General features: G+C 52.8%; 1 protein-coding gene across 5 annotated transcripts in view; it reads right to left on the minus strand.

Moving 5' to 3' along the window:
* Nucleotides 1–1955: 1955 nt before the first annotated feature.
* The window catches only part of RAP1GAP2 (RAP1 GTPase activating protein 2), a 206915-nt gene continuing 185035 nt past the window's right edge, over nucleotides 1956–23835 (minus strand). For all 5 annotated transcript variants that reach the window (XM_030295234.1, XM_030295231.1, XM_030295235.1 and 2 more), the window contains 9 exons: nucleotides 22874–23008; nucleotides 15179–15316; nucleotides 13424–13545; nucleotides 10947–11060; nucleotides 10598–10715; nucleotides 9980–10106; nucleotides 6840–6916; nucleotides 6403–6441; nucleotides 1956–5472 (listed from right to left, as the gene is read on the minus strand). In XM_030295234.1, coding sequence (XP_030151094.1) covers nucleotides 6433–6441; nucleotides 6840–6916; nucleotides 9980–10106; nucleotides 10598–10715; nucleotides 10947–11060; nucleotides 13424–13545; nucleotides 15179–15316; nucleotides 22874–23008 — 840 coding nt within the window. In that variant the 3' untranslated portion in view covers nucleotides 1956–5472; nucleotides 6403–6432. The remainder of the gene's footprint in view (nucleotides 5473–6402; nucleotides 6442–6839; nucleotides 6917–9979; nucleotides 10107–10597; nucleotides 10716–10946; nucleotides 11061–13423; nucleotides 13546–15178; nucleotides 15317–22873; nucleotides 23009–23835) is intronic.

Genomic DNA, 23835 nt, shown 5'->3' on the forward strand with positions numbered 1-23835 from the left:
TTGTGATTTTTAGGAACTAGCAGTCATGTTATAGGACTGAATGCACACGTAAAACGCTCAGCTCACGGTAATCCTCCAGTGAGTCATCTACTGCTATTATAATAACAATTATTATTGAACCTCGTGCTTGAATAACACTTGCCATTTTTTTTTTAATTTTTTTTTTCAACGTTTATTTATTTTTGGGACAGAGAGAGACAGAGCATGAACGGGGGAGGGGCAGAGAGAGAGGGAGACACAGAATCCGAAACAGGCTCCAGGCTCTGAGCCGTCAGCCCAGAGCCTGACGCGGGGCTCGAACTCACGGACCGCGAGATCGTGACCTGGCTGAAGTCGGACGCTTAACCGACTGTGCCACCCAGGCGCCCCAACACTTGCCATTTTTTTCAAGGTTCTTTCCCCATTATGAATTGACTTCATGCTCATGCTTTGCTTGTGGGTTATTTTTCTGATTATACACAAAAGAAAATGCAAATGCAGAGAAGTCACTTGCCCAAGATCACACAACCAAGTCCCAGCAGATAAAAGGCCTGTTTCCTGCTTCAAATTTCTTAAGATACAAAAGATACAGATATTACTTCTAAACCTATATCCAAACACTGAGAGCAAAACGTACATAAGAGCATGGCCCTTTGGAAGTCAAAGGTGGAGAGGAGAGAGGGCATTTAATCATAAAGGAATCCTTGAAGAGGTAAATTGGGACTGTAGAAAAATAGTGAGCAGAAGGAAAAAAACTGCAGAATGGAGACAAATCAGTGGATAGCAGGGGTCTCAAACTCAGATGCCTACAGGGGCCGAGCAAACAACAGGGATGAATGGAACGTTCCAGGTGTAAACAATAGAGAATGGTGGGGACTGCAGGGCCTCAGGTCTCACCAAAGGGGTAGCCACTAAGGAGTGCAGACCAATTTTGTGGCACTGCTAGGAAGATCCAACAACTGGTTTTTATGAGAAGCAGAAAATTTACATTTTATATGAAATTTCTAGGTTGGGTTTTTTGTTTTCTCATTTTAATTGTGGTCTAAACATCAACTGTTTTCTAAACATTGGCAACGAATTCAAGTATTTTAAAAACACGTTTCAGGCCAAACTAATACATCTACAGGCCAGATGTGCCCCGCGGACTGCCAGTATTCAAGCTCTGATGAATGACGATGCTCAGGGCTCGGGGCCCCAAGCAAAGAAGTCTGAACAATGATGGACACAAAATATGTTATTTATTGTCAATTTCTGCAAAGACACATTTAAGCAACAAAATATACATTTGTCAACCTTTTAGAATTTGTTTTATACATTAACAAATACAATGTGCTACCATAGCAATAAATTAAATGTACATTATTTACATTACATAGGCAGTCGGGGTCTACGAATCACCTCCTCAAGAAGAGGAAAGAAAGAAAAGTCATCATCACATGGATCATCATTTCCAAGCTACACTTCTGAGGTTCTATCACACAAAGGAATCTCTTCACACTAGAACACCAGCAATCCCCGGGCTGGAGCGTAGAAGGGGAACGCCCATGACAGGGGAGAGTTGGCATACATGCTAAAGGAAGTGGGAAGGAGGAACTGACCGTTCCAAGTGGAAATATCACAAAATCAAAGATGATGGCATTTAAATTCCAGTCTTTCAGACAAACACCCTCTCTCCAGGGCTGGTAAGGCACAGGACAGAGCCACTGCCCCAACAGCCTCTCACTAGGCAGGGCTCCACTGTCCTTGGCCCTAGTGCGGGTGGTCTCCTTCCTCCCAAAGGAGCAGATGGGCCAGCTGAAAGGAAGGAGATGTGGGGTTGGGGTGGGCAAGGGGCTAGTGGTAAAAACAGATATCAGGGCTTATAGAATGCTCCTTCGCAGCCTTGGCAAACTCCACTGACCCACCCTCACTTTTGAGAAAGGGAGCTAGAGATCTTGGGAGAAGCCGTGGGGTCCCAAGCATGGCTGTACGTCTGGGTCCCTGCCAGCCACCTACTTGACCCCTGACTATCCCCCACGATGACCTGTCTCTGTTGACTCAGAATCAAATGAAGAAGGTAGTGTTTGCATTGGCACTTTAAACGGCCAGGGTAAGAAGTGACGGTGGCTCTCATCCCACCTCGTCACATGAGCCTACATTTTTATTAACCACCTTTGTTTAAGGGTCGGGGAGAATAGGAGAGTTTTCTTCTACCATTTTCCTTAACTTAAGGGGGGGAAACAGCGTTAGTTAACTCCATCTCTGCCCTGGCCCCCACCCCTACAGGGCAGTTGAAGAATGGACGTTACCCGGAAAAGCCCACTAAAATCTCTTGCCCTCCAGGTTTTCTCTGCTCAAGCTGCATCCAACACCCCAGGGCCCTCACTGAAAAACTGAGAGACTATCCCTCCTGATGAAAAGAACAGAGACTGAGGCCCCACCCTGACTGCTGACAGCTCCCAACCAGTGCCCAGGCATCAGCAAGGCTCCTCCAAAACTCAGGGCCCCGGCAAATGCAGCCACTTGTTGAAGGGACCATGTAGGTGGAGCAGGCGAAAGGGCCCTGGGTCGTGGGTTCTAATCCCAGCTTTGCCACTCACTGGTTGTGTGATCTCCACCGACTTACTTCCCCACGGGGGCTGAGGTTTCTCGGCTGGATGATGATCTGGATGGATTAGATGTCAAAAGGGGCCCGGAAGGCTGGGACATGGAGATGATGCCAACGAGGCTGAACCACAGAATGTTTTTCATTCATTTTTCATTCATTCATCATTTTCCCTTCATTAGAAACTCTAGCTAAGATCTTCTCTCTCAAGCTCTTTCTGCCTCTGCTTTTAAGCATCAACTGAGTGGAGGCAAATGGATACCCTACAGAGCCCGACAAATATCATTTCTCCCATGAGTCAGGCAGTTCCCAGAAGCAGAGAGGTGTCCAGGAAACACCTCTCCTGTGTCCAGATCACAAGCAGAGCACCTCAAATACCAGCACGAGCACCGTCAGAATTAGTCTGGTCACAGGGACCAATGAGACTTGAGCAAATCTTTGAGCCCCAAGACTGGGCGCAGCAATGAAAGGAAGTTTTGGGCCAAGCAGATGCAGGAGAATATGGGGGAAGGAGCCTCCAGGAACCCACGCTGCCTGCCCCACGGTCTACAGGGGTGAGGTTAAGACTGCCCACTCCCTGCTCTCCTCCTCCCCCTCAGCCCTAGGACCTCAGCGGGGCTGGTCATGTATACTCTAGAAGCCATAGGATGGGCTTTCTAGAGAAGGTAAGACAGGACCCAGAGGAAGGACATTTTGGATCCAGTCCGACGTACCCCTAGTAACATAAGAAGGCAGAGAACCACTTCCCAGGCCTGCTTCGTAGGGAGCACGCCTATGCCTCTGTTTCCCCGGACACGCCCCACCTTCCTGGCCACTGGCTCAGAGGCAGGGACAAAGCCCTCCCAGGCAGTGGGGGCTGCGGGTGCAGCAGCCAGAGCAGTGGAGGAAGGCGGGTATGAGGTTCCCAAGTAGGACAGGGTGGGGACAACCTGGAAACTCCAAAGGACCCCCAGACCACAACACAACACAGCATAACCACCAAGCAGCTGTAAATACCAGCTATCCAGAGAAGCAAACCAGAACCTGGAATCGTTTTTTTTTTTTTTAAAAATGCAGCTTGACCTTCCAAGATCCTTCAGAAACTCAGCCAACAAAATGCTGCCAGAATCCGCAGACCTCGTGCCAGCAGCGGGTGCCGCTACAGTGACTTTTAATAAAAGCTACACAGACATTTGTTGACCTTCTCACTAGAAGAAATTTTACCGGACTAGTACTTTAAGTAAACACGTTTCCCAGAGTGTGAGGGGAGAGGCCCGCCCAGCTTGCAAACAGGACCCGACAACATCCACACGAGTGAGAGACGAAGGGTCAAGGTTTTGCTCTGATGGCAAAAGCAACGGGAATTGTGGCATCGGTCAAAAACAAGTAGAACATTGACTTGGGGCTGCTTTGACTTGGGAATAGGCCCAGATCCCACCGCAAAGAAAACATCTGGTAGAAATCCTTGTCGTCTGCTCATTGAAGCAGGAAGCCATCCTGAGTCGCCCTGGCTGTCCTGTGTCCCAACGTGCACTTGAAGCCGTAGCACCTCCGAGGCTCTGCTCCTCAGACTCCATGTTTTACTCATTTTACTTCACACCCGCCTTAACCCCCAGCAGGGCCAGTCAGCGGAAACGACCTTTCGCACCGCAGACAGGGAAGGGCAAGAAGCACGAATATGGGGCCGCTCCTGAGAGTGGGCTGGCTCCGCCCGAGCGGGCAGGGGGCAGACAGCGTCTGAAGTGCACCCCGCCGGGGCCCAGGTGGTACAAATCTCACCAACGGGACCACTGCCTGCAGAGTCGTGACTGAAGAAGAAGATTGGGGGACCAAGCGCCAACATGGCCAGAGGGCACAGCAGCTGGGAAGAGCCCCCAAGGTAGCCCTGGGCCCCCCGCAGATGCCAGGAGGACAAGCTGCAGAAGGACGTCGCCCCTTCCCTCACACCTACATTCTGTGCCCACACCCGGGCCTGGCCAAGCCTAACAGCTCGTGCCCCATGTCGCCTCCCCGGCTCTGCCCCAGGCGGTGGGCTGAAGTAACTCTTCCACGAGCCTCTACAGCCAGCAGAGACCCAGCCCAGCCCGCGGCCCCAAGGTCCCCCGCAGCCGAGGCCCCAGAGCGCGACTTGCCAGCTTGCTCTCCCCGAATTCCTTCCCGCTCCGGGCTGCCTGCCCCTTCTTGGGGAAAACACCTGCCCCGAGCGGAGACATAGGCACGGGGCTTCTCCCACAGCAACGGCCACCGGGCTGCCGCTGAGGAAGAGCACAGCGCCACCTCACACACGCCCAGCTCAGTCTCGGTCAGCTGACAGCAGCAGGGACAGAGGCAGCGCCGGGCCTGATGTCAGCAAGTGGGCAAGGAAGAAGTTTCTAGCACAGAAGCACACGGTTGTGGGGGCAACACAGCTGGTTTCGATCAGGACACCTTGGAGGGCTGCTACAAATCTCTGTTCCCGGGAAAGTGGTCCCTCCACCACGACTACGTGTATTCACTGCACCTGTCACATCCAGTGCTGCCCCTCTCCGGGTGCGGCTTCCCACCGGTGGCCTCCGCCCCCCACCTCACCACCCTCTCTGCCTCTCCTGTCTGTGTGACCAAGTCCCTAGGACCCACATTCCCTCCCTTGCCCGACTCTTTCCTCTACGGACAAAACAAGATGACGAAGGACCCAGACACACATCACATGGGGCAGTCAGGCGCAGGGGGAGCCCGGAGGAACGAGGCCTTGTCCGGAGAAGGGGAAGTGCTTGCAGGGTGCCTCGGCAAGGGGACAGGCAGGACGGTGGCCAGATCGGGACACTGGGACAGCTAACTGGTCTGGTGGGCAGGTGGTCAGTGGGGCAGCAGGACTGTGACGGTCAGAGTAGTGGATGGCACCCCCAAACTGCTGGAACAGGAGCCTTCTCCAAGACAGAATCGGGGCTTCCCTGGAGGAGAGAAGGAGGGAGATGGTGACCAAACGGTGGGTAAGGAAGAGGAGAGCGTGCGCCCAAGGCTATAGCCCACTGATGTGCTTGTGACAGGATGGGCCAAACACAAGGGGACTGGAGGTTACGCAGCCTGAAAAGCTGGGAATAAACACGGACTTGATGAACAGAGGCATCGGATGTACACGACGGGGAGTAAAGGTGAGCATCAGAATTCCCACGGTCCCTTCTGCCTTTTCATAGATCAGGTTTATATAAAGTGAGAGGAGCTGTGCCCCCACCCCGCCTTGGTTCCAGCTGTGACTCACACCCCCTGTCCCCGGGAGCCCCAAGGCAGGAGAGGAATGGGCATTCAAATGGGTCTCCAGTAACTTTACCAGCAGGAGGTCAGGCCTCAGTGTTGTCAAACTGGACCCATGCCCCGCTCTGCTGAAAACCACACAGCTGGAACGGAAGTCCTCCCCGGGGTCATCCAGTACAGTGTTTAGGGGGCTAGGGCACCTCTGAACATGATGGGGGGACACATTTCAGCCCAGAGCCCTGGCCAAAGACACAAGGAGGGAAAGGCTGCCAAGAACAGGGAGGCAAGGGGGGCAAATTGCGGAATCCCCCGTCCAGGGCAGGGAGGCCCGCTCTGGGCTACGGGCCCCCTGCCTGCTGGAACCAGGCTCCTCCCAGGGCAGGGAGACCAACTGGGTGAGCCTGACCCAATCCTATCAGGAAACTCTCCCCAGCCACACCGGAGGCCACCTGCAATCCTCCGCATCCAGACCTGCGCCCCATCACAGAAGCTTCGGGGAAGAAGCGACCGGCCCTCTCCAGCTGTCAGGATCTCTTTGGCCATTCTCAGGTTATCAGGCCACTAGTTCCCTGGTCTTAGAGTGGACATACTTTGCCACATGGCCAAAGCAGGACAAACACTCGACCCACCTTTGACAAGCGAAGGAATCCTCTTTCACATTAGTGACCCTGTTTCAAGAGAAACCCATGTAAGAGTTTTAAATAACTAGACAACATAATCTACAGCTTCTGTGCACCCAGCTTTCAACTCCCTGGTGAGCTCAGGAAGGGGCATGAGGCCCCAGGAGCCAGCATTTCCCAGCTCACACCTGGTGTGTGTCCCAGGGTGTGACTCTAACACAGGAGGTGTGGCAGAGGTGGCTGGCACCCCCCAGGCTGATGCCTGCACCATGCGGGGACCGCAGCGTCACCCCTAGACCTGACCAGAGTTTTCCTCCTCCACCCCCTGTGATGTGTGAGGCACCCCCTTCCCCAGACCCCCAGAAAGGACAGCTGAGTTTTGGAGGAGGTTGGAATGCGGGATGCGGGAGGCTCCGCCCACTACCCTCACCCCCCTGGATTCTTACCGCACTAGAGCTGGCATGGCTGAGCTTATCAAAGCGGAATTTCAGGTTTGACCTCGGGGAGTTTCTGCTTTTGGTATCTAGGAAAAACAGAATCGTCCATGAAAAGACCTTGAGGCTGTAGAGGTCACCAGGGCTGTGTGTCTGGGGCGGGGGTGCCGCCCGGGGGGTGGGGGTGGGGGCAGGAGCAGGAGCAGGGCCTCCTCCCTCCCCGGAGCACTCCGGCTGACTTGCAGCAATTTGTCAAAGCCAACTCTTCATAAGTTTTCAGAAATGCAAGCTAGTTGGTAAACCCAGTCATTTTTTTTAAAATCAAACTATATAAGCTTACAATTCCATAAATTATATTCGTCAAAGGTACTAAATAGGGGCACCTGTTTAGTGACCGGGTGACTCAGTCGATTAAGCATCAGACTCTCGGTCTCGGCTCAGGTCATGATCTCACTTTCGTGAGCTCGAGCCTCATGTGAGGCTCTGCGCTGACAGCACGGGGCCTGCTTGGGATTCTGTGTCCCTCTCTCTCTGCCCCTCCCCCCCAAAAAATAAATAAACATTTTTTTACAAAAGGTAATAAACACTCAGAAGTCATCGCTTCCCAATTATTTCTCTGCATTTTATTACGATCTACTCTCCTCAGGCTATTTATGTCCACGGCGCCTGTCTGGTGCTCCTTCCCAACTCCACAGCTCACCGCTAGCCTGAGATCAGCCACATTTCTGAGCATTACACCTCAGGAATCAGCAAATGCTACAAAACCAGGGCTTGACTTATTGTTTTGTTGTCTAGGCTTCCCCTGAGAAAACGCGAAAAATATCAATTAAATGTGAAAATGCATTGTGTCTGTAGCCATTACATTATAAGCAGCGCCAAAAACCGAGTCCGTACCCTTCCAGTATCTGAAAACTGGTATCTGATTCAGCAAAGAGGTTGCACGTGTCACTGACAAAATATCAATCATCATTCATGTCAGAACTACACCTGTTGGTCATCAGCAACTTTTAGTTGCCTACAGATACCAAGGTTAGACAAATATCAGTAAGAATATGGGATTTATAATAAAGATTATTATTTATAAATTGTGTGCTTCAGATCCTCTGTATCAGTAAAGTTTATAGTAAACGTGTGTGTGTGTGTGTGTGTGTGTGTGTGTGTGTGTGTGTGTGTACAGCAGGAGAGCCAGTTGTTAAACATTTCCCAGCACGCTGCTGGCAGGAGGGCCACTTGGCTTTGTGGTTTTCCTCTGGCCCAGGGAATCGGCAAGTCAGTACCCTCCACTCAGAGGCTGCTGACTTATTTCTGGTGCTTCGAATCAAGGGGTCCCACCCAGCACCATGAGTACCTGTCACTATGACCTGCCAGTCCCCTCTCAGGGTCCCAGGGAGCCCAGGTGTGACATGACCAACGGTCGGGGCATCTGAGACTACAGAAGCCTGGAAGTCAGGTCCTCCGAGGGCACCTCCCTCCCCCTGGCCCCGTCTCTCCCAGGCGCAGCCAAACAGTTCAAAACAGTTTCCAGATCTCTGCAAACTGACCCTGCTCCTGCAGGTACCCAGCACAACTTCTGCGAGGCTGGGAGTAGGAAGTAGCCCTGGGGTTACATAATGCGCCAGGGAAGGGGGTTGACAGCAACATGCCATGTGGTACGATAAGAGGAGATGGAGTTACCAGGCCCATTCGAGGTCCCCTTCTGCCCTGGGTGACCTTCAGCAAGTGGCAGACACTCTCTAACCCTCCCATTACTCAAAACTTTATTTTGATATGTACCTAATACCAAGTAGGAGCCAAGCTTGGTTACAGATTGTTTCATTCATTCCTTCAATATTTCATTAAGCGTCATTTTTTGAAAATCAGAGTATCTGTATTACTACCCACTTTATAGATGAAGAAACTGAGGCTCAGAGAGATGGACCTATCCATGCCACAACCAGGATAAGAACCGGGCTCTGCAGTGGCCCGGCACAGGGGGCAGGACTAGAGCAAGCGCATGAACCAGCTCTTTCTGTGTTTCTATCACTTGACTAGAGTTTCTCCTCAGCTCATTGACATTTGGGGCCAGATAATTCTTTGCGGGGGGGGGGGGGGGGTGCTGCCCCTGCACTTTGTAGGATGTTTAGTAGTATCCCTGACCTCTACCCACTGGACGCTAGCAGCACACTCTCCTCCCACAATCCTGAAAATCAGAAATGTCTCAATATCGTTAAATATGCTCTGGGGAGGCAAGAGTGCCCCCCGGTTGAGAACCTCTCACTATTGTTTTATTCCTGTTATTTAACAAACATTGAGGTTAACAGTTCTTTTCTTTTTAATGGTTTTTTTGTTTTTTAAGTTTATTTATTTATTTCGAGACAGCAAGACAGCAAACACAAGGGGGGGCAGGGGCAGAGAGGGAGAGATAGAATCCCAAGCAGACTCTGCCATCAGCATCTTGAACCCACATCCTTCTCCCATTTCTCCAGACACCCCTGATCCACAGCCCAGCCACCCCTCACTGCCCACTGTGACCCCTTGCTGATCTCTCTCTCTCTGCGCCCACTCCCCATCAATCCTGTCTGCTCGGCCAGCTGCGGCCACCAAAACAGTCTTTCACTAGTCCAGAAGGCACTGCTCCACTTAAGACCCTCCAAGGCTCCCCTCGCCAGCAGGATGACACCCAGCTCCTTGCCAGGGTCTCCATGGGAGCCGCAGCCTGGCACCCTATGTGCTGTCTCCTCTCACACCTGTCCCCTAGATGAACCGCAGCCCAAGGAACCATGTGCGGTCCCCTCCGCCTGTCACACTCCTCCCGCTCCGTACCCTTGCACTGTCAAGGTCACCAGCGTGGCAGAGGCACCCGGCATCAGTAACGGGGGTGGGGCAAGAGAGCCTCGGCTTTCAAATCCCAACTTCTCTACCAAAAAAAATCACTGCACTTTCAGAGCCTCAGTTTCCCCACAAGTAAGGAGACAATAAGAACACAGGTGTCTTAAGGCTGATGAACAGATGAAGCGGGCTAGCAGAGCTCAAGGGCCTCACCCTTTGGGGCCGAAGCGGAAACCGCCTGACTGAGCGTGGCTGGGGCTCACGCCCACGAACAGTGGTCAGGACACAGCCCCTGCCCCCTCCCCCCGCCAGCCTCATGGTGCACATGCCCAGACGTCACTGACCTGTAGGACTCCGGCTCATGATGATGGGGGTGGCGGCCGCCCCCAGGCTGGGGCTTTCGCTGCTCGGGGACGGGCTGTACACAAACACCTCCTGCTTGAAGGGTGAGGTTGTGGACGGCTGGCTGCTCTGGGGAGAGAGGCTGGGTGAGCAGGGCCAGCTCCGTCCTCAGCGGCACCACAGGGTGACCCGCGCCATGGCAGGCCTGCCACAGGTCCCCAGCAAGCTCAGGGCGGTCACTGCCTCCCACTGGCACACTTGGACCTGCTCTTTCTGCCGCCCCTAACCCTGCCCCCAAAGTGCCCATGGTCTGGCCACACAGAGCACCGGCCCTCTCCTCTCCAGCCAGGAGCCCCATGGCACGGACACACACCATTCAGTGCAGCCTCCGGCCCCCTGCTGCCGCTCCGGTGCCACTCTGCGGAGACCCCCCCAAGCCACTGCTCCCAGAGAGCAGAGACGGCTGACTGGCCCACCTCTTGCTTCCCTACCTTCCCTTTTACCCACAGGGCCTGGGTGGGGCTCTTCCCACAGCAGTTAGTTTGATGCATACAGCAGGGGTCTGGCTGGGCCCAGGGCCCCCCACCCTGCTCCCCAGGGCGGGATGGAGGTACACCTACCCCGCTGTCACACTCCTCCATAGCCTCGCCCTCCCCCGCCGTGCTGCTGAAGCTGCTGGTGCTGGAGGAGGAGCGGGAGATGTTGGCTCGGCCGTTCTCCTTCAACTTTATGAAGGGCCTGTGGGAACAGGAGTGGGGCAGGCCCCGGTCACTCAGCGAGACCCCCTTCACTGGCAGGGCAGACCTGGCAGAGACTGAGCTGGCCCGCCAGTGCCTCCCCATGCCCCTGCCTGTTGCCTTTCACGTTTCCAGAGAATTCTCAAGGCTAAAATGCTGGCTGTCAGCAGAGAGCGTATTCCAGGGCTCCGAGTGGCTAAAGTCAGCCCTTCCCCCACCCTCACTCTCTTACTTCTCCTTGTTGGGGCAGATTTCCGGAGAGCTGGGATTGGATGAGGCCTCAGACTTTATCTCTTGAGAAGAGTGTGCACCATCCGGGGTCTTGGGGTTGCTGGATGCACTGTCACTAAGGAAACAGGAATGAAGAGGGGTGAGGCCATGGGACTGGCCCCTAAGCCTCCACCCCACCCCCACGCCTAGGACAGCCAACAGGCTCTCAGCCCCATAGGGCCTGAGGGGTCACAGCACGCCTACCAGCGCACAGCCGCCACTTCCCTGAGCCCCACTCAGACAGCAACGGAGAGTGGGGTTTTCTGCTGCATCAGGCTATTCTAGGCTCTTGGATGAGCCAAGCGCTATCAAGCAAGAGAACTCGCTGATGCTCCTGAGCCCAAGTCCACTCCCCACTTTTGCTGGCCATCCTACCTTGGCAGAGCTCTAAGTCAAGAACAGGCCACAGGCGGGATGGAGTGAGGTCTACAACATCCACTCCCACAGCAGGCAAATAACCCAGTGCACGTGGACTCCTTGGCAGTGTGGGCAGGGTCACCGTGCATAAGTCCAGGGGACACCCTTCACACAGACCACAATATGAGCTCCCTGGATCCGTGTGACAAGGTGGCCTTTTATGCTGGGAATGGCACCTTGGTAAATGGGCTACTCTCGGCCAAGGGCAGGAGGGCTTCCTTCTCCTGTAGTTTAACAAAGACCATGTACTGACACCCACGATTTCTACTGCGCCCCCTGTTGGGGACAAGCTGGCCTCGTCCTCAATGCACTTTTATTTTTACAGCAACCTTACTGAGATACCATCCACGTACAATACACCCACTCAAAGTGTGTAATTCAGTGGTTTTTAGCATATTCACAGAGTTGTACAACCATCACCACGATCTAAGTTGAGAACATTTGAGACCCTCATAAAGCAACTCCAGACCCACTCCTAATCACTCCCCATCCCCCCCACCCCCAGCCCCTGGCGACCAACTAATCTACTTTCTGTTTCTATGGATTTGCCTCTTCCAGACGTGTCATAGAGATGGAATCACACAACGTGTTGTGTTTTGTGACTGGCTTCTTTCCCTTAGCATAGTCTTTTCGAGGTTAACTAAGTTGTAGCACATATCAGTGGTTCAACTCCTTTTCATTGCGAAAAAAAGTATCCCATTGATGGATATACCACATTTTATTTATCCACCTTGAGCTATTACGAATAGCCAGGAACATCTGTGTGCTGGTTTTTATGTCGATATGTGTATTCTTTCTCTGGAGTCTCTACCTAGGAGTGGAACGGCCGAGTCAGATGATAACCCCAAGTTTAACTCTCTGAAGAGCTGCCAAGCTATTTTATAAAGCAGGTGCATTAGTTTACATCCCTACCAGCAATGCCTGGGGATTCTAGTTTCTCCATATCCTCTCCAATACTTCTTATTATGTGTCTCTTTGATTATAGCCACCCAAGAAGCATGAATGTCTCAATGCCCTTTTAATGAGGTTGCTAATGACCTCCTAATTGTCCACCCAAGCAAGGGTTCGGGTCACAGTGCAGGGCTTCTCTGCACACTGACACTGTGGACTCTCCCTCCTGGAATCCCTCCCCTCCGGGCTTTCTCTCCCTCATCTTCCCTCCCCTTCTCCCCTTGCCCTTAAATGCTGGTGTCCCCCAGGCATTCTATACACCCCCCTGAGTGGCCATATTCATTGATCCATCTTTGACTCCCTTCTGCAGTCAAGGCCTCTCTCCTAAGCTTAAGACTTTCATCCTGACCACTCAGAATTCTGCACTTCTCTGCTGGGCAGGCCACAAGGACTCTCACATGTACTGGTTCCAAACAGAGTTTTTCATCCCCCTCTGTAAACCCACCCCTCATCCTGCATGCCCAAGCTCGGGTCCTGGGGTCACCATTCGGGGTGACAGGCAGACAACCTAAATGCCTCCTTTTCCCTCACAAGACTGTAAGCTTCTGGAAGGCAGGTTTGTGCCTCCTGTAGCTCTTGCTGGAGCACTGACCCCAGCATGTAGCAAGCACTCAAGACATGTTACTTGCTGAATTAAAGGGCAAATGGGCTCACCATTAAAGGATCAGAAAGACAATGAGCAAGAACAGGTTAATACCATGCAGTATAAGAGCTGCTTTTAAAAGGACAGAAAACATTCTAGAAGCCTAAGGAAAGTTAATTAACTGTCTTGGCAGGGAAGCCTGCCATAAGAGGGAACATTTGAGTGAGCTTTGGAAAAGGAGGCAAAGAAAGAATCCAAGCAACATTTCTAGTTTGGGTCCAAATGCGACACGGACAATTCTGGAAGGTCCCACACAGAGACTGGCCAAATCTGCCTCAGTGGACACAGCAGAGTGAGACAGGTGCCTGAAGTGGGGACCAAGGTTAGAAGGAAGCCGTCTCCCGAAGCAGCACAAAGCCCTCCCTGAGGTTGGCCATCTGGCAGCTGCAGCAGTGGAAGGATCCACAAACCCCTCACTGGACAGTTACCATCGTGTCCGGCCGTCGCCTTGGCCTTCAGCGCCTGTGTGTAGACGGGGGAAGAGTCCCGACCGCCGCTTGATGGGGCTCCGCGACTGGTTTTTCACGGCTGCTGCCACCGCCACTGGAGGCTGCCGATGAAACCACCAAAATGAGTGTTCATGGCCCATCCCAGACCCCAGTCTCCTTCCCTTCACCCCCCACCCATCTCTGGTCTACAAATAGCTTGTGCAACCCCCAACCAGTCTGGAGGGGATCCCACAAAACAGCAAGACAGCTGGGAAGGCGAGGATCTATGTAACAGGAGCTGAGACCCCAAGACTCAAGCCATTTGCAGCCCATTTTCCTGTGTTCTTAAGCCAGACCTTGTGGCCCCAGGTAATAATCACCAAAGACCACAATTCTTGGAGGAACAAGGGGTCAGGGCCATGATAAGGAGAGCCCAGCACATTGAGAAGGTCAGGATGATTCATGGGGTCACAGACTGAGAACCAGGAAGCTGAGAGAGCCCGGGGAATGACCTGGTCCAACCGCTAGCTTTACCAGTGAGGAAGCTGAGGAGCCTAGGGGTGAGGGGACTGGCCTAGGGTCACACAGCAAATCACCATAAGGACAAGGACAAGAACCCACGGCTCTGACTCTCCATCCATTCCTCACAGTAATGGGGTCCAAGCTGAGTGTCTCAGTAACAAGACAGAATGAGAGCGGCAGACCCAGATCCACAGGCACCTACAGGCCAAGGGAACCGCCGAGAATGTGGCTCTGCTTCAGCTACATGCAGGGGGGAGGAGCAAGGGGTGGGAGACTGAGGAGCAGGGACTGCAGTCATCCTTTAGAGCCCTCCAGACCTCTAATCCAGGCCCCGACTTCTGCCATTTGTGTCCTATGCAACGTTGGGTGAGTAGCCAAACTCTCTGGGCCCCAGTCTCCTCACCCACAGAATGGGGATAATTGTCCTGCCCTGCTCATTTCACAGACCTTCTGGGTGGGACAAGACAATAGTATGAAATATTGGGTAAGTTAAATGAATTATGTAAGACCACTTACAATACTAGTCCTTAGTATCATGGTGGGTAACTATCTGGGAAAAAAAAATAAAGAAAAAGAAAAGGAAAGAAAAGAAAACCCTACTCTATCCAAATGCAAAGTCCCTTTGCTTTTTAAAAGGATCAACTATGTGGTTCCTTCGCCTGGCCAGTCCCTGGTGCAAACAGACCAGACCCAAACCCACAGACACACCAGGCTCTTTCCTTGGGAACTGCATACACAGTGATTAACAGCCAAGACTTTGGATCAGGGAGACACGCATTCAAACCCCAGCTTTTCAGCTTAACTAGGTGACCTGTGGCAGGTTACTAAACCCCTCTGGGCCTCCCTTCCTCAAATTCGAAATGGAGAACACATCAATTTCTACCTCTAAGAGCTGTTAGAGGGATCAGATGAGATAAGGTCTATGAATCACTTAGTTCAGTCCCTGGTGCACAGCAAGCCAAGGGTGACTACCGTCGTCATTAATAACAAAGCAAGGACACCCCTCCTGGGTCCCCAGCCTCTGGGCAGAGAAAAGCGCCCCAAAACTGAAACTGAAATGGAGGCTCCATTTCACAGGCAGGGCCTAGGGTCACCCCCAAACAGCCTCAATCTGACCCGTCCCTGCTCAGGCCACCTGGCCCAAGCCTGGGTGAATGCATCATCCTTCACAGGCCTGGGGTGGGGGGCCCTCCGCAGGAACCGCATGCTGCCCCAGGGGCCTGTGGCACTCACCGAGAAGGTGGTCTTGGTGACATCCATGCTGTTGTGGGAGATGCCCCCACTGAGGCTGCCAGGGATGCCCCCACTGTGCTGCTTCTTCTGGCTGCTCACCATGGTCTCCATGGAGTGGCTACGCACACGGATGGCTCTCTATGGGGAGAAGAGACAGGGACCTGAGAGTTGGAGCCCTGCCCACCGGACGCCCCTGCCCTCCCGGTGGGGTCTGTGGACAGAGCCCTCAGCCTGTGCACACTTGTGCACACTCAGGCCACTCAGGGCCACCAAAGAGCAAAGGGCACATTGGCAAACAGTGAAGGGTCCAGGAGGGGACACCCAGGATGATCAGGGGCTTGTCACAGCGTGGCACAGACAGGAACAGGTAAAATCAAGGCCGTTAAGCCTTTGACAGGGACGGGCCTGGGAGGTGACAATGCTCCCTCAGACCACTCGGCAGGTCTATGCTGTTCTGGAACCAGAACCAAGAGAAGTGGCCATAGTGAGGACCGCTGGTTAACACAGAGGGAGCACTCCCACAGGCCCTGGGTCTTTTAGTGTTGCCCTAATTTTAGGAACACGTCTTGTTTCCCTAGCCAACTTGGACACTTCTTAGAGGCAGAGGTCAGGTCTGACACTTCTCCGACTCCTCTCCTGTAATTCTCCTGGTTCTGGCACAGGGACGGGCACACAGGAAGCACACAAACAGAAGAGTTGCCATGTTTATTGGGGACTTATGACGCGCCAGGCTCTCTAAGAGCTTTAGATGTATCCTCCCGACAAGCCCACCGTGTGGATGCCCTCCATTCCATTTCACAGGTAAGGCTCAGAGAGGCTCAGTGACCCGACCAGGAGCACCCAGCTAATAGGTAGTAGGACGGAGGGCCTAGATATAAACCCCAACATACGCCAAGATACACAAATGGAGATATGATGAGTTATGCACATAAAAATGCCATCCCTAGCATATTCCTCAGTGCAGAGCCACTGTCTGGTCCAACTTCCCCTCTTCCTCCACGGGACAAGGGCGTATCATGATCAGTCTAAGGTGGTCACATAACCTATCCCCTTGCCAGTGGGGCATGAGGGGTGTCTGATGGGAGCTGTGGGGAAAGGTCTCCTCAAGGACTCCCAGCGGCGCCTGGGCGGCTCCATCGGTTAAGCGTCGGACTTCGGCTCAGGTCATGATCTCACAGTTTGTGAGTCCAAGCCCCGTGTCTGTGCTGACAGCCCAGAGACTGGAGCCTGCTTTGAATCCTGTGTCTCCCTCTCTCTCTGCCCCTCCCCTGCTCATGCTCTGCGTTTCTCTGTCTCTCAAAAATAAATAAACATTGAAAAAAAAAATTTTTTTAAAGGATTTCCAAAAGAGATGTGACATTCTGCACCTGAAACTGCCATAGCCACCTTGGGGCCATGAGAGACCAAGCCTGCGGGACGAAGCCAACAAGCCGGGATAACAGATGCCAAGGACCACACTGAGCCATGAGTCCCCGCAAGAGCCCTTGCTAAGTGGGCTCGTGGGTTTTCCTTACTGTGAGAGCAGGCTGAGGTCCTCAGAAACTTAGCTTCAGAAAACTGACTTAGAAGGACAAAGGCATGGATGCAGGAAGCCGATTCAGGAAAGACAGCCATTGGCAAACACGAATGCTCTGGAGACGAACCATTTCTGCAAATGAGGCACAGAGCCCACCAGACTCTCACCCCTGATGTCATCTAGCCTCTCCTGTGTGAGTCAAAGACACTGCCTGAGGGACATCATCTCTCTCTCTTTCTAGACCACAGAACAGAATCGCCTAGCAACTGTTTCCAGCCAGTACATTCTATTCATTCCATCGCCCAAAGACAACATTAAGTCACACACCCTCTGGAAAACCGAGGGCAGGAATGGTGTGGCACCACACTGAGGTGTCTCTGGATAAACAGCAAACCTCCCTAAGTGAGTCAAGTGCTCCATAAATCTCAGCATCATTACATCCCGCTGGGGCCCCTGTGGGTCTGCCGCCACCACCACCATCATCAACGACGATGTGTCAGCTAATCGTGTATGTTCTGATGCCCTCCTCACGGGTCTCTTTCCAAGAAAGATTTGATGTGGTTTGATGGGATCTGGTCTACTGGGCTTCGTGTACATGAACTCGCTGGATCCCTACAACTCTGAGATGCAGACAGGACAGGCACTGATAGGAAAGGTCCCAAAAGGCAAACGATCACCCAAGGTCGCTGCAGGTGGGAGATGGAGTGGGGACCCAAATCCAGGACCCTGGGCTCCAGATGAAAGGGTCCCGGTCTCCCAAAGAGCTGTCCATATTTAACACATAACGGAACTGGCTGATGGACTAACGGTGATCAGAAACCAAGGGCTTTCGACTCTCTTCAAAAAAAGTCTCCAAGGTCGATGTCAGGAAAGACGTTTTCTCCTCAAATGCCCTTGGTGCCGCTGTCTGAGTCCGCAAGATAAATCTCAGGAGACAATGGGCTGACAGGGAACCCCAGGGATGTGCAGGGTGGCCATCTGCTGCTTGAAGCTAACAGAAAGAGGTCTGAATCCTGGTCTTCCCAACACAGTGTATGAACCTCTCTGACACATGGCCTCCTCGACCGCACAACGTGGTGACGGTCCTGCGTGGGGAGGACGTGAGACCGTGGGTGCCCAATACCCGGTGTGCAACCTGCTCGCTCAGGCCCAGCTCTCCTTCCCCGCTCTTGGGGACGGAAGGTCAGAGACATGACGGTTGCCCCAAAACCTTAAAACAAAGCTGGATTTGGACAAAATCATCCAGTGACGTGGTCTGAAGTGTTTTACGTTTCAATCTGATGTGGAGCTGGAAGCACAGCCTTCCCAAACCGGGAGGAAGGAGAGCGAGGAAAGGGTAGAGAAGAGAAAAGACAGTCTCCCCCTCCGCCTGCATCCTCCCAGGGACAGGCTGCTCACTGCTTTCAGCACTGCCTACTCCAGTGGCGGACAGCCCGACCCTTGGAAAGGCCTTCTGTGCACCGAGCTGGCATCTTACTCGTGCTTCAATCTCAGACCAGTCTGTTCCATATTTCACACAACCATCCCTCAACTGTCTGAGGACACGAGTGCCCTCAGAGAGTGCTCTCCTCCCAGCTAACCACTGCCGGTTCCAGGGTCCCTCCTCACGGTCTCCCAGCCCTGAGCTCACCTCACGGCTTACTTTTGAACAAGCTCTCCCTTCGTGGGGGAGGGGAGGTGGTGGCACTTTCTCTCTATCTGCTTATGTCACTTCATTTAGGCAGGGGACTGAGCTACCAGTTAGTGTTATACACGGAGCAAGTCTCTTCTGGGCCAACCACAAGCCTTGCTTCCTTAGGGGTTTGTGCTTCCTCATGATTCTAAATGGGATTTGCGAGTTGTTTTGGTTCAACAAACTTAGGGGACACGAGGCAGAGACATGAGTGCTAAGGCAGACATGCCTAGCTGCACAAGGCAAGCAACAAAGGGAGGGGTGCTTGGAGAGAAAGATGCTAACCGCTTGCCTCCTGAGACACTCCTCATCAGGAGGTACACTGAGGACTGGAATGGGGTGTTCTGTCCTTCTAGCAGGGCAAATAAAGGATGCAGGTTGACAAGAGAAGGAAATACCCCTCCCCCCTCCATAGACCGGAGCTCCAATCCAGGAACACCCGGGCTACCCCTGCTTGCGGGTACTCTGCCTGGGAAATTGCAGCCTCCTGCCCTTCTCCTGCCACTAGGGGTCATACGTATCACACCAGTGCATTAACTATCACCACCTCTCAAAGGCTGGAGAAAGCAGCTGTCCCTGCTTGGGTGGTCCCCATTCTGCCACTGGACCCTCTCCTCTCTGGTCCTCCATTCTCCCTTCTGCACGACAAGGTTAATGGGTGGTTGGGCCAGCTCAATGTTTCTCAAAATGTGGCTTACGTGTATTTTGTGTACATATCACGTAGCTACATCAAGGAGTGCTACTTTTTCTTTTCTTTTTTTAAGTTTTATTTATTTTGAGAGGGGCACAGAGGGCCCCCAGGCGGGGCTCGCTCTCACGAACCGCGACACCGTGACCCGAGCCAAAATCAAGAGTTGGATGCTTAACCAACTGAGCCACCCAGGTGCCTCTGAGGAGCGTTACTTTTTCTTTTCATTTCATTACAGACCAATAATAACTTCATCAACAGCTGGCAGTGGCTGAGAATGGCATTTGGAAACAATGGTCCAGAGATCAATATTTTTGGAAGCTGAGTAATGTACAGCTCTTTCATTTTTATTCATTTTTAATGCTACTCTCTTTTTTTTTTAAGTTTATTTATTTTGAGAGAGAGAGCGCACGCATGAGCTGGGGAGGAGCAGAGAGAGAGGGAGAGAGAGAATCCGAAGCAGGCTCTGCATGGTCAGCACAGAGCCTAACATGGGGCTTGATCTAAGGAACCATGAGATCATGACATGAGCCGAAATCAAGAATTGGACACTTAACCCCCAGGCGTCCCACAGCTCTTTTATAAAGAAAAATATTCTTGCAAGACCCAGAATACATCCACAGACCCCCACAGCAGTGGTTCCACGGACCGCATATACAATATACTTTCTTATTCCACAGAAATATCTTTTAATTGAGAGTTTCGCTGCAAAAGTTTGGTCTCTATAATTGGAAATATGTATATTTTTAGGTTATCATCTAAGTGAAAATGCAAAATTTTTAAGTGTTTGTAGAACTGGCAGATTCCTGAGACTATCTCCCAGCACTCAGTTTGAGAAGCAGGTCTGGACATCCATAAACCAACTGTTCTGTTTCTCATGGAAGAAAAGCCTGAAGTACAGCCAGTGGGACCGAGGTAAGAAGAGAGAACTATTCTACGTGGTGTGAGGTGCCAGGCAGCATGACCTAGGGCAGCGATGGGTCTGCTTCCCTGCAGAGGGACAGAGGGCCACTGCTCTATAGGGGGGTGGAAGGGAGAATGGTCCCGAGAGGCAAGGGGATGGATGGTTGAGATTGCTTTCAGCCCTGAGAATTCTCAACTGTCTCCACACGAGATGAGACCTTTGACCAGAAGGAGATAAAACACACAACTTTTCTTTCTGGGATCATTTTGTGCACCACTTCTTTCCAGAGGCGCAGGTGAGGAACTCCATGAGGAATGCCAATAATTCTGATGCCACAGCACCACCCCAGGAGTGCATGAAGAAACAGCACAACGACGAGAGGCGGTTTCCCGAGCTGGGTCAGACCGTGGGCCTGGCCCAGACATCACAAACCTCCAGGCCGCTGGGCTCCGTGCTGCTCCTGGCTGGCCCCCAGCTCCAGCCTCCACAGCCTGGGAGATAAGAGGATAATGGTGGCAGGAACAGAGTAAAAGAGCTCCTGTTCCCAACTCAGGGTTTAAAAAAAGTTCATCATAATGGTCAGAGTTCTGAAGGCTCACTCTGTGTGACCGATCGTGATAACCCCTCCCATACCCCATAAGCGCGACCTCCGGGACAGGCATGGAAGCAGAATGCACAAGCAGATGTCTCCAGCCCACAGGTGGAAGGATTAAGGGTTGAAAAGAAAAAGATCCTGGACTACTCGATCAAAGGTGAGTAGTGGTTAAAATCTTGAAGCCTCCTCTCTGTGGGAAACCTCTTCAGTCAGCCCCACTAGAGTCGAACACAGATCAACTGCTACTCCTCCAGAGGCAGGTGACTGGGCAAGTGGCCTGGAGCCACCCACCCTCCTTTAGACCCACAACCTGCATGTAGCTGCTGGACCATTTTATCCAAAGGCACCGTGGGCAGTGTGCACAGTCTACAAGCTTTTCCAGGTAATAAAAACAGTTGAAACTTGAAAAACCCGACTGTGAGCTTCAAAATACAGAAAGAAACTTGCAAAACAAACGCTTCATTAAAATCTACAAAATATCACATTATGTTAGCTAGTCACCTGCAGCTTAAGCCATACACAAATTACATTTTACTGCGGGATGTGGGAGCATTGTGATGTGCTTGATACGATGAAGGGGCAGTGCTACAAAAATTTTCCTATTTCCTGGGTTTCACATTCCCCCTTCTCTTGCCGGGCTAGCCGACCTAGCTCCCTCTTTCCTCCCCTGCCCCCCTTCTCCCTCATGCCCCTTTGCTCTTGATCTCCAATTTCTCCTATTTCACCCTGGCTGCTGCTGTCCATCAGGCCTGAAACAGATGCCCCAGGAATCTCCCACCAGCCTGGACAAGCAGCTCGGCTCCCCCCCCCCCCCACCCCCGCTCCCGCCCCTGCGAGGAATCTCGGCAGCTGCCTCGACTAGGGCCAGCGGAGCCATGCCCTGCTCTCTGCGGTCCCGCCGGGCCGCCAGGGACAGACCCCAGGCTTGCCCAGGCCAGGCTGGCGTGGGTGGAATCCTAACCGAGTCTGGAACCAGAGGCAGCATCATGTAGAACACGGGCTCTGCGATCCAGCAGACTCAACTCAACACTCGGATTCGAATTACTTTGTCTCTTTGAGCCTTAATTTCCTCACACGAAAAATTACACCCACAATTAATAAAACTGGAAATGAGTTATTATCCCCATCATAACAGCCTTCCTCACAGGGCACAGAGGGCACTTGTGAGGCTTTAGATGGGTTGGCGCACAGTAAGTTTTCACCTTACGCAGCAATAATAGCTAACGCTTTCACCAAGCATTTACCGTGTTCCAGGCAACGCGCACTCTCCACGTATTATTTCAGTGAATTCCTCCAGCAACTCCAGAGGTCCGATTGATCATCCGTGTGTCGTTGAGAACACTGCAGCTCAGAGACTTTAAAGACTGTGCCCACGATCACACCGAGCTGGGATTCTAACGCAGGCAGGGCTCACCCTGACCCCACACATACTGCCCCCAAAACGGCAGCTCGACAAGTCATTCTGCAACGGGCAATCCGGCAGAATGTTAACCTAAGAACCAGAAAGGCTGAGTTTGTTTCTCTACCTCTAAGTAGGTGTAAGGTTTTGAGCAGTCCTGCGGCCCCTCTCGCCTGTGCCCTCATGTGTGAGTAGGAATAACAAGACTCGTTCTGTTGACTACACAGGAATACAGCCGGGGTCAAGCTAGATGCTGGATGTAAGAGCTGTGTGGACCAAAAACGCTCAGTAAACATGTGATGATAAGCCTCCTGTATCTCACACTAGCTCAGTGGCTGCCCGAGCTCTACTTGAATACTTCCAGGGACAGCGAGCTCACTACTTCTTTTAGCAGCTCGTTCTCGTTAGAAAGTTCTTCCTTTTGCAAAGTCCACAGAGATTTACTTGCCTGTAACTCCGTCCCACCGGCCCTGGCTGGGTCCTCCAACGCCCTGCCAGGTGGACCATCGCAGTACCACACACTGGCTGTTACAGACCCCTAAGGCTTGTCCTGGCTCTTATCATCCTGTCCTGGACTCCTCATCCTCAGCCACAGAAGGAGGAAGTTGAAGGCAGTAATGTTCCTGGTTTGTGCTGGCTCCTCTCCTGCTGCCTGCTGACAACTCTTTCCCTGTCCCTGTTTCTCAGACTCCTGGGCCAGGAGGAGACAAAATCCGAATCAAGGAAGGATGCAGAAGACGCCAGAGACACTGCTGGCTGCTCTGCCCGCTCACACTTCCCGATGCCCCTGCCCTCTACCAACACTGCAATCCTGGCACTTGGGCTCCGGGGTCAGGACCCCAAAGACCTTGGACCCCTTCCTTTGTTTGCCCCACCCTCACCTCCACCATACACAATCCCCAGCCGCTCCTGTGCCTGTACCTTAAAAGACTCCAAGAATCCCCCATGGCCCCCATTCTCAAACTTGTCCTCTTCTGGGCCCAGTCCCAGCATGGCCTGTGTGTGGGTGTGAAGCTCATCATGAAGGTTGTCCAGAAGGGCGGCCCTCGTCCGGTCCTGGAAGAAAAGAGGGTGGGGACGATGGAGCTGGCACCGAGGACAGAGATGCGCCCTCTCCCCAGGGCTCCAGACACCTGACCGCCAGAATCTCAGTTAACAGTGTGGACCTCGGGCCTGGCTAGGCTCCGTGCGCACAAGTACTGCAGTCAATACCAAAGCTCTGTGGCTGGCCTCTGCTCTCTTCCCCTGCCCCTTCTCCCCGAGCCATCCCACAGCTCTACCCTGCCGAGTCCCAGCTCAGATCTCTGCCCCCAGCTCCACAGCCGCGTACCCAACTGCCCTTCTCCATCCGGACCGTGCACCAGGGCCATGGATACAACCTCCAGGGGGCGCTGTGCACGCGTACCAGGACGAGCCCTTGGCAGCAACCCTTGCAGGTACTTCCAGGTCAGCAGGTCCTAAAAGACCTCATTCCAATGATCCCCAGGTAGGTGAAGAGCCCAGGCCAAAGGCCCAAGAGCCGCCCTGGAACTCCCCTTCATCCCACCCAAATACAGGACTCCATCAAGTCCTCCCAACCCTGCCCCCAAACCATTTCCTCCTGTGGCCAGTGCAAGCAAGCTGTCACCATGTGTCCTGGACTCCTGTAATAGCTGACTTGCCACCCTTCCTGCCCTCCTCCCTGGCAACCTGCCCTTCTTGTCACATCAGGGTCATCTTCTAATATGCAAAGCAAACCATCACTCTCCTAAGTATTGTATCACCTCTAAAGTGCAAAAGCCCTTCCTGACCTGACCCAACCAACCTCTCCAGCTGAGTATCCACCCCCACACGAGTCCTTCTCTCAGGCCATGTCAAACCCTCTGGGGCTCCCTCAAAAGTCA

Source organism: Lynx canadensis, chromosome E1 (genome assembly GCF_007474595.2).
Source record: "Lynx canadensis isolate LIC74 chromosome E1, mLynCan4.pri.v2, whole genome shotgun sequence".
Lineage (NCBI taxonomy): Eukaryota > Metazoa > Chordata > Mammalia > Carnivora > Felidae > Lynx > Lynx canadensis.